Source organism: Uranotaenia lowii, chromosome 2, assembly GCF_029784155.1.
Source record: "Uranotaenia lowii strain MFRU-FL chromosome 2, ASM2978415v1, whole genome shotgun sequence".
Lineage (NCBI taxonomy): Eukaryota > Metazoa > Arthropoda > Insecta > Diptera > Culicidae > Uranotaenia > Uranotaenia lowii.
Window position 1 is genome coordinate 186,135,279 of NC_073692.1, and position 11,113 is coordinate 186,146,391.

At 38.6% G+C, this 11,113-nt stretch overlaps 1 protein-coding gene across 1 annotated transcript; it reads right to left on the bottom strand.

Moving 5' to 3' along the window:
- Window positions 1–8,168: 8,168 nt before the first annotated feature.
- On the bottom strand, window positions 8,169–9,574 carry LOC129747236 (titin-like). Its single transcript, XM_055741334.1, has 2 exons — window positions 9,465–9,574; window positions 8,169–9,360 (listed from the first exon to the last, which is right to left on the bottom strand). Exons 1-2 carry the CDS (start codon window positions 9,468–9,470, stop codon window positions 8,197–8,199), a joined length of 1,170 nt encoding a protein of 389 aa, XP_055597309.1. The 5' UTR covers window positions 9,471–9,574; the 3' UTR covers window positions 8,169–8,196.
- Window positions 9,575–11,113: the final 1,539 nt, after the last annotated feature.

Sequence of the window (11,113 nt, forward strand, 5' to 3'; positions counted from 1 at the left end):
GCCATAAAATTATTCCGAAAAAGTGCTTCAGATATGGTAAGTTCCAATATTAACAGAAATTAAATGTACAATATTTATTGTTGACCTCAGTGAATCAATCATGGAAATAAAATTGAATCTATCATATTTATAATTAAATCAATCATATAATCATAATTGAATCTATCATATTTATAATTAAATCAATTATATTATTTTAGTTGAATTTATCATATTTATAATTACATAAATCAATCATAAAATTATAGATTTTTCTACTATAATTATTGTTGAATGTATCACATCAATCGTGCATTATAGTTGAATCTATTATATTTATAGTTGAATGCACAAAATGAATCATACAACTATAGTTGAATGTATTATATACATTGTTGAATGTACGAAATCAATCAGATTGCCTTTTATATGTTTTGTTGAAATTTTAATAATTTTAGTTAGCCGAGAAGCAATCAGATATTTGATTGAACAAAAGTGGATTATTGTTGGAAATACTATACTTTTTTCTCCGTGCTGAGATCAGAAAAAATCTAAATTATACTCTACTGGTTCTGAGATCTGTGTTTTAACTTCTGAGATTGCACTTCTAAATTCTGAGTTCCTGGTTCTTTATGAATGGAACGACTGTTTTGGTTGATTTTTTTAGGGATTTTTTTACGGCTATCAGTCTCGGATTTTTTAAGTAAAAACGACTGTTTTTTACTCCAACGTTTCGATCCTTATTGGATCTTCATCAGGGGCTACAATTTATTGCTAATTTAGTGAAAATCGACTTTGAAATTTTGTTGGTGCTTACCGATAAAGTGTCGTTTTCTTGTTAAGTTTGATTCGGCTTATCTTGAACTGCTGTCATTGGGTTTCTGTGTTGGATTATGTTGGTTATAATTTTGTGTTTCTTGTATTTTAAAGTTTGGTGAGACTTACTGCTGACGAATTTTTGTAGAATATTCGTTTTTCTATTGAATTTTGGGAGTTTTACAATTTTCTGCATCGGAACTTTGCACTGTGGACTGTTTTGGTTTTCGAGTTGTTTTTAAATATGGCGTTCACTAATTTGTGTTGGTGTAATTTAATGTTTGTGATGTTGTGTTTTGATCCTTAGTATTGTGTTTTGCTTCTTGGGTTTTGATTTTTTCTAAACACTGAAAAATATTTGTGTATGTTGAGTGTAAAATATCTGTATCCTTTTTAATGTTAACTGATGATGATGTTGTTTTTATGTGGCAGCTTTCCAGCATCATGAGTTTGTTTTGGTTGTCTCCCCTGTCGATGATTTTGGCCTTATCGATGTTGAACAGGTGGTGCATAGCTGCTTCATGTTCCAATAATGCTGTTTGCTGCCTCAAGGTTGTTATCTCGTAATCCTGGTCGGTGCATCCTCTGTCCCACAGTCGTTTCAGCTCATTCGTTTGTGTTCTATGTTGTGACATCCGTTGTTTCAGTTTTGCTATAGTACATCCAATATAGCAGGCGTTACATTTCCGTTCGAAGCTGTTTGAATTTTCGGTTTGGTCTGGATTACCATTGCATTCAATCTTGTACACAACATTAGTATGCTCGTCGTGCGGAGTTTTGTCTTTCACGACCGGTAGAAGTGATCCGATCGTTTTACTTTGTTTGGTTGCGATTTTAATATGTTTAAAACCTGAACCTAATGTTTTTGTTATTTGTGCTGTTAAGCCATCAATATATGTGAGAGATTTATAACATTTTATTTCGTTCTCTTCCATAGCTGTCGGTTCAATAATTTTTTCTCCTAATTTGTTAATGATTCCATTGATAAGTGTGATTGGGTAATCATTCATTTTAAGGTGTGTTTGTATAACTTTTTTTGCGTTAGTTTTATCTGTATTGGATGTGAAATCAAAAACTCTTTTCGCAAAATTATATGCTACGTTAATTTTTTGATGTAGTGGTTGAAACGACAAAAAGTTCAAAAATCTTCCGGAAGCGATTGGTTTCATGTACCATTCCGTAGATATCTTACCATTTGTGTTTCGGTGCAGCATTAGGTCCAAGAACGGTAGGTGGTCATTCATCTCCATTTCGACGGTGAATTGGATGTTTGGATGTTGTGAGTTGAACGTGTTTCTGATTGCATCTACTTGTGTTGGTTGTAGTACGAGGAATAAATCGTCTACGTACTTTTTGATGTGTTGGGGTGGCACTGCGCAGGCTTCAATTGCGTCGTCGAGTAAGTCATCCAGCACCAACTCGGCGACAGGCGAAGCAATTGGGCTTCCCATAGCGAGGCCTGAGATTTGTTTATAGTACACGTTGCCGAAACAGAAGTAGCTGCTGTCCATGCATAACTCGACCATCTCCCAGAACAGGTCTAGGCAGATGGGAGTGTGGGCTGATAAACGGTTCCAGTGTTTGAAAACGCTTTTTCGCACTAGTTCTTTTGGGATAGATGTAAAGAGCGAAACTACGTCGAATGAAGCCATCACGTGCCCTTGTGAGATGCTCAGCGACTTTATAAAATCGTTGAATTCGTGGGAATTTCGTAGGCTATATTTAGGCGCAAGAGCTTTCCTAATAAGCGATCCTACATATTTTGAGAGTTGATAGGATGGCGCGGTCATGCAGGGTACGACGGGGCGGAGAGGGAGTCCTGGTTTGTGCGCCTTCGGTTGGCCGTAGATGCGGGGGCATACAGCTTTATAGGTGCGCATTTTTTTCGCAGTTTTTTCGTCTAATAGTTTAAGTCGTTCTAGACGTTTGACCATATCATTGTTTTTGGTCTGAAAGCCTGAGGTTGGGTCGCGTTTGGTTACGCTGGTTTTGGTTATAGCCTACGAAATTCCCACGAATTCAACGATTTTATAAAGTCGCTGAGCATCTCACAAGGGCACGTGATGGCTTCATTCGACGTAGTTTCGCTCTTTACATCTATCCCAAAAGAACTAGTGCGAAAAAGCGTTTTCAAACACTGGAACCGTTTATCAGCCCACACTCCAATCTGCCTAGACCTGTTCTGGGAGATGGTCGAGTTATGCATGGACAGCAGCTACTTCTGTTTCGGCAACGTGTACTATAAACAAATCTCAGGCCTCGCTATGGGAAGCCCAATTGCTTCGCCTGTCGCCGAGTTGGTGCTGGATGACTTACTCGACGACGCAATTGAAGCCTGCGCAGTGCCACCCCAACACATCAAAAAGTACGTAGACGATTTATTCCTCGTACTACAACCAACACAAGTAGATGCAATCAGAAACACGTTCAACTCACAACATCCAAACATCCAATTCACCGTCGAAATGGAGATGAATGACCACCTACCGTTCTTGGACCTAATGCTGCACCGAAACACAAATGGTAAGATATCTACGGAATGGTACATGAAACCAATCGCTTCCGGAAGATTTTTGAACTTTTTGTCGTTTCAACCACTACATCAAAAAATTAACGTAGCATATAATTTTGCGAAAAGAGTTTTTGATTTCACATCCAATACAGATAAAACTAACGCAAAAAAAGTTATACAAACACACCTTAAAATGAATGATTACCCAATCACACTTATCAATGGAATCATTAACAAATTAGGAGAAAAAATTATTGAACCGACAGCTATGGAAGAGAACGAAATAAAATGTTATAAATCTCTCACATATATTGATGGCTTAACAGCACAAATAACAAAAACATTAGGTTCAGGTTTTAAACATATTAAAATCGCAACCAAACAAAGTAAAACGATCGGATCACTTCTACCGGTCGTGAAAGACAAAACTCCGCACGACGAGCATACTAATGTTGTGTACAAGATTGAATGCAATGGTAATCCAGACCAAACCGAAAATTCAAACAGCTTCGAACGGAAATGTAACGCCTGCTATATAGAGTTGTTTTTGACATTTCTCACGCACATTAACTGGCGTCCCACTGGCGTGTACGAATGTGAACGGGACAATTAACCTCCAAAAGTTCCAGTGCAAAAATCGAGCAGCCAGCCGACGAACACGGTCGTTTTTTAGGTTAATGTTCCCAAAATGAAAAGGTGTTAGTGATACGCCCTGAATTGTGACACGAATACTACTAGCGGCAAATAGGACTATTGGATGTACTATAGCAAAACTGAAACAACGGATGTCACAACATAGAACACAAACGAATGAGCTGAAACGACTGTGGGACAGAGGATGCACCGACCAGGATTACGAGATAACAACCTTGAGGCAGCAAACAGCATTATTGGAACATGAAGCAGCTATGCACCACCTGTTCAACATCGATAAGGCCAAAATCATCGACAGGGGAGACAACCAAAACAAACTCATGATGCTGGAAAGCTGCCACATAAAAACAACATCATCATCAGTTAACATTAAAAAGGATACAGATATTTTACACTCAACATACACAAATATTTTTCAGTGTTTAGAAAAAATCAAAACCCAAGAAGCAAAACACAATACTAAGGATCAAAACACAACATCACAAACATTAAATTACACCAACACAAATTAGTGAACGCCATATTTAAAAACAACTCGAAAACCAAAACAGTCCACAGTGCAAAGTTCCGATGCAGAAAATTGTAAAACTCCCAAAATTCAATAGAAAAACGAATATTCTACAAAAATTCGTCAGCAGTAAGTCTCACCAAACTTTAAAATACAAGAAACACAAAATTATAACCAACATAATCCAACACAGAAACCCAATGACAGCAGTTCAAGATAAGCCGAATCAAACTTAACAAGAAAACGACACTTTATCGGTAAGCACCAACAAAATTTCAAAGTCGATTTTCACTAAATTAGCAATAAATTGTAGCCCCTGATGAAGATCCAATAAGGATCGAAACGTTGGAGTAAAAAACAGTCGTTTTTACTTAAAAAATCCGAGACTGATAGCCGTAAAAAATCCCTAAAAAAAAAGAGTTCCTGGTTCGGAGTTATAAGTTTTGAGTTATTATTTCTGTGGAAGGTCTGAATTTCGAGTTCTGTTTTTTTTTTCACTTTATTATTAAGAAGTGAATTTGTCACTTTTGAATTCAGAATTCAGTGTTCTAAGCTCTCAGTTCAAATATCTGGCTGTTGACTTCCTATCTCTGAGTCCGCATTACGAAAACCTGAGTTCATATTCCTGTAATTTCAATACGAGCTCTTCTGCTAGAATTCCGAGCTCTGTGTATAAAGCTTTTGATTCCATCCTCTGAGTTCAAAGTTCTTAGAGTTCTAACATTCGAGCTAACAGTTGTAAGCATAAATTTCTCAGTAGTTCTATAAATTCTGAGTTCTAAATAAATTGAAAGTTTATTGGCCCTTTGGAAATTCTGCGTTTTGAGTTCTTCTTTCTGAATTCTGCTCTCTGATTTCTGAGTCTGAGTCTTAGTTTTGAGTTCTGAGCTCTGAATTCTGAGTTCCAAGTTCTGCGTACTCAAAACTTGAATTTTTATTTCCGAGTACTGAATTTTAGAGTTCTAGGTTCGAAATCTTGAGTTCTGATTTCGGAGATTGTAATTCTAAGTTTATCTATACTACCCTATTATTGCATACTTGAAGGTGCAATTTTCCAGTGTTTAGAAAAAAAGCATTGGAATATATATTTTTATTATAATTTCGTCATGTGGGAAGCATTTCAAAGTGGTTAAAATAGATCTTCAAGTCACATTTTGATAGATTTATCACAAAAAGTTTTATAACTAAAAAAATAAAAATTTTACTTTTTTTTTAGACAAAATAGGTTTGTTAGTTTGTTCTATTTGGCGTATTTTTCTAGAACATTTGTTCTATGTAAGACATTCCAGTTTCGAGATATAGCTGAGGAATCCACAAGTTTCCCGAGAATCAGGTATCCTCCATCTCCCCTACTAATTTCTGAGTTCTGATTTCCATATATTGTTCTGTTTTCTGAAATTCTCAGTCCCTAAATTGTGTGTTGTGTGTTTTGACAATTCAAGTAACTTTTTAGTTTTGACAGATGTTATCGATTCCAATGAGAAACTACATAGCAAAATAATCATTGATTTACCACTCTGATCACACTGACATGATATTAGATTAAAAATCCGATCATTATCTGTTTCATTTTACCATCTATCGTCGGTATTGCGAACCTCGCCAAATTTTACAAAAAATGCCCTGTAGGTAAAATATACCTGTCTAAAGTCTGCTTCATTTAATATTGGAACAAATTCTTTTGCTCATTGTGGCGCTCCTAGTGGACGGATTTGGAAACTTTTTTCACCCACGTGTCGGGAAATTCATTACCTTTCACCATGTATTTATGTCATAACACCAAACGATAGCGTTTTGTAAACAACCGCCATGGAAGCCGAACGGAGAGATCAAATTGTGCACAGTTTTCTTGAAAATCCATTGTTGTCGGCATCGAAGCTAGCTAAACAGCTTAAAATGCCCAGAAATACCGTATGGCGTGTTATCAAGCAGTACAAGGAAACATTGACGACGGCTCGGAAGCAGCATTCGAAGCGTCGGAGTGGAACTGTCGACCGGAAACTGCGTGGGAAAGTCATCAAGGCCGTCAAGAGGAATCCCAATCTTTCAGACCGCGATTTGGCCAATAAGTTCCAGGCCGCTCACAGTACGGTGCGACGAATTCGTCTCCGGGAAGGAATAAAATCATTCCGAGCCAGCAAACAGCCAAATCGGACGCTGAAGCAGAACAATGTGGCCAGAATCCGTGCTCGAAAGCTGTACGACCAAGTGCTGACCAAGTTCGACGGATGTATTCTGATGGACGATGAGACCTACGTGAAGGCGGACTTTGGGCAAATCCCAGGTCAAAAATTTTATTTGGCGACGGCTCGGGGGGATGTACCTGCAAAATTTAAGTTCGTGTTTGCGGATAAATTCGCCCGCAAGTTCATGATTTGGCATGGGATATGCAGTTGTGGACAGAAAACCAAAGTCTTTCTCACTGACAAGACAATGACATCAGAAGTCTACAAAAAAGAGTGCCTACAGAAACGGATTCTGCCGTTTATTCGTGCCCACGACCGTCCAGTAATGTTTTGGCCGGACCTCGCAAGCTGCCATTACAGCAAAACGGTTATGGAATGGTACGCAACGAACGGGGTCAGCGTAATACCGAAGGACCTCAACCCCCCAAACTGCCCCCAGTTCCGGCCGATAGAGAAATACTGGGCAATCACGAAGCGGAGGCTTAAGGCAAAGGGAAAACTTGTTAGGAACATGACTCAAATGAAGAACTGGTGGAATCAAATCGCCAAAACGGTGGACGAAAAGGGTGTGCGCCGCCTAATGTGCCGTATTACGGGAAAAGTGCGAGAATTTCTTCGAAACAGCAATGAATAATTTTTTTAATTTTTTTTTATGAAAGAGTAAAGAAAATGCTACATTTGTATGAAAAACAAATTATGAATTCGTTAATAAATGACTGAACTACACGCAATTGTTTGTGTTCCAATATTAAATGAAGCAGACTTTAACCCGATTGTATCGTCGAAATTACCTATTTTTCCTTGAAAGTTGGGTGACACTTTTCAACTGGGATAGCATTACATCAAAAGCCATCGATGCGCACTCTGGAATCGTTATTGCGTACTACTGGAAAAATTATCCAACATACGAAATCGAGTGTCCAGTCAGTGGTTTTACTGCAGAAGATTTAAATAGATTAGATTATTATGAAGTAGAAAACAGAACAGCTCTCGCAAAGATTTGTTGAAAATTATACGTAGAGAACTTTCTTGCTCATGTTCTCAAAGAACATGAAACATTCCTAATTTTTGTTATTTCCTCTGGAAATCAATAAAAAGTTTCAAAATTTTATCTTCACATAACAGAATTTTGTCAAAGTCAAGGTATTTAGAAAAACCAAAACTACTATGAACATAAAGTTGATTTAAACCTATTTTTAAATAAACTAAAAATCAAGATTTCAATAAGTGCACAGCAATGAAATTCAGAATTAAAAAAATTAGTTACGGAGGATTGATTTATTTTAACTAAAGTTCTCAGGTACCAGTGTTGATCTTAACGTTACCTAAAAGATATCAACTTTTCTCGACGTTTCACAGTAGATTGACCATCTGCCAATTCAGCTGAAAAGTAAACTTATAAAGCATTCTTATCATCTTTCTTAACGTCAACAGTACATTAAGCATTCAAAGCCAATTTTTCTCAAGGTTGGGACAGTGTGACGTAACACCAAGTGAGAAAAACTCATCTAAATTATTGGTAACACCATATTTTTTCATCACTACTGATCATTATTGCTGTTGGCCGCATGATGATTAGGAATGTGATGGTGCTGCTCTTGATGTACAGGTTTGTCCTCCGTTGGCTTCGACGGTTCAGAGCTCTTCACTTCCTTCTGGTTGGATTCGGCGTACGGTTGATCCTGATGCTGGTGCTGGTGGTATTCTTCCTGTCCAGCACTTCCGTGACGCTCGTCGATCACGTGGATCGGTTCTTCGATGTAATGCTGCTCCTGGGTCAGAGCTTCCGAATGATGGGCAAGATGCTGATGTTCCTGCTCTTCATGATGATGGTGTTCTGGCTGTTTCTCGATGTAGACAGGCTTTTCAACTACAACTGGATAGGGTTTGGGGACTTCGACCTTGTGAATCACTGGATAGGGGACCTCTTTCTCAACTTCGATGTGAACAGGCCGATCAACGTGCTTGATCACTTCCTTCTCGATGTACACCGGGTATGGCTTCGGAACGTGGACCGGATATGGCTTGGGAACGGGAACTTCCACCTTGTGAACTACAGGCACTTTAACTTCCACTGGAACTTTCACTTCCTTCTCGACATAAACTGGGACCTTCTTCTCAACGTATACTGGAACTTTCTTCTCAACGTGGACTGGATACGGAACTGGCCGGTCTACGTGCACTTGCTTTTCGATGTAAACGGGGACTTTCTTCTCGACTTCAACTGGATATGGCACTTTGACAGGGTAGGGCACTGGACGATCTACCTTAACATGAACTTCCTTTTCCACTATGTAGGGAACTTTTTTCTCGATATGCACCGGATATGGCACTGGGCGATCAATATGCACTGGAACCTTCTTCTCGATGAACACATGCTTTTCAACTTCAACTGGGACTGGCACGTGAACATGCTTGGTGTACACGTGCTCCTGATTTTCCGTCACTTCATATGTACTGTAGTCACTTTTACCAGCACTAACATCATAACCAAACGAAGGCTTGAATCCTCCCTGCAATTCCACCCCCTCAGAACCATATCCAAAGTCCCAAAGTCCCCGTTTGCTTTGCACTTTATTTTCGCTTCCTTCAGCCTTGGAGTCCTTGGCCAGTTCCGGCTTAGCTTCCACTGACTCTTCCTTCTGTGACTTCTCGATGGCCGCTCCACAGGCAATGGCCAATGCCATCGATAGCACCAAGAACAACTACAAACACCGGGACAGAAAACAAAACATTGATTATTATAAGCTCACTCACTCACAGTCTATAAATCAAGAAAGGAAAACACCAGTAGCACCCACAAACGCACCTTCATGGTAGCAACTCCACCCTCACTTGGTTGAAGAAAATCAGAAAAAAAAAACAGAGACACACGTTCAGATGCCAAACCCGATGGACGGAACGATCGCAACCAAATGATGACCACCAACGATCAATACAATCCATTTATATGGCCACCACTATTTTTATTGAACCTTCATGCCGCCTCTCTAAGACCTGTGGGCCTGGGTGCGCTTTTCTGTACCCTCGCTCGGCGGCACATCCTCCTCGACATTTCTCGCGCGATCTTTGGCATGGCCGACCCATGATGACCGGTAGTGGTAACCTCACGCACTCGGGTGGCTCGCCGATACACAGGGACGGCTTTTCCGAAAGCCTCACAGACAGACGGGCTGCATTTTCATAAAAATAATTTCTTAAGAAGCGTGTCTATGAGGTGCACATCCGTTTGTCTGTGACCAGTGGGAGGCTTTTCGAGAAAAACCTTTAGAGAGACTCCAATTAAACGCCAATAATCCGAAAACAACACCTTTGACCTCAGATGTAATGCGAGGTCAGCGACAACTGCATTTATAATTGCTACATATGTAGCTACGTAGATTTATTTATGGATTCTCACAACGCTTCGTTGAAGTCGGAAGAACATATCTTAATATGCTAAGAGAGATTCCATGAAATATGTATGGTGTGTTCTTTTGTAAAGGATGTTCATGTCACTTGTTTGAAGTAAACGATTAAGAGTCGTTCTTCAATCAAAATCAGTTTTTAGCGAAGCATGCGAAAACAAGACTAACATATTTTATTTCAAACGAGTAGGTAATTATGCTTGGAGTAGCTCATAAAAAAGGACATGAAACTTAGCTTGGAACCTTAGCTTAGCGATCCCGAGTAGGGGAGAAGCGGGCTAAATGCGCATATTGAGGAAATTACTCATTTTTTCCCATATTCCAAAAGATAGGAGTCTGAAAATATATGCACATTAGCGGACATCTGTTAATATACGTTAGAGCAATTTATCTGTTAAAATCTCTTACAGTTTTTGTGAAAGTAATTTCATAATAAAAGTAGTCAAAATAGCCGATTTCCGAAACCGGCGGGCTAAATGCGCATATTTGTGTTTTAGCTATGTCTCATTTACACTTGCAATATTTTGATATTATTTAATTGAAAATGGTAGAAACTGATGTTAAGCATACATCATGGCTTAAATTTTGACGAAATTTTCTATATCACGAATTCTTTTACATAAAACATAGCTAGGGATGTCATATGGCCATATTTCATGGTAATATTTTGTTCATATCGTATTTTTATCGGTTCAGTATTAAGCTCCTCTTTTTTCACTGTAAGATTGTGATTTGAGCGTATATTTAGTGTACTTTTTTGTATATTTTTGTATTCAGAAAAAGCATAAAAACTGGTTTTTCATCAATTTTTTTTCTTTATCAATAGATTGCTTAGTTATGTTGATTTTTATTAAAATTAAGACTAACATTTCACCTGAAGACTGCAACTCGATTGGACTTAAAACATAAAAGTTATGACTGTTCAAAGATTGAATTTTGGTCGTTCAATTGTCCTGTAAAACGCAATGAGTAAAATGTAGGGGAGAGTGGGGTATCGTGGGCCATGGGGAAACGTGGGCCACTTTTAATATCTCAGATGTGTGTTGAGATA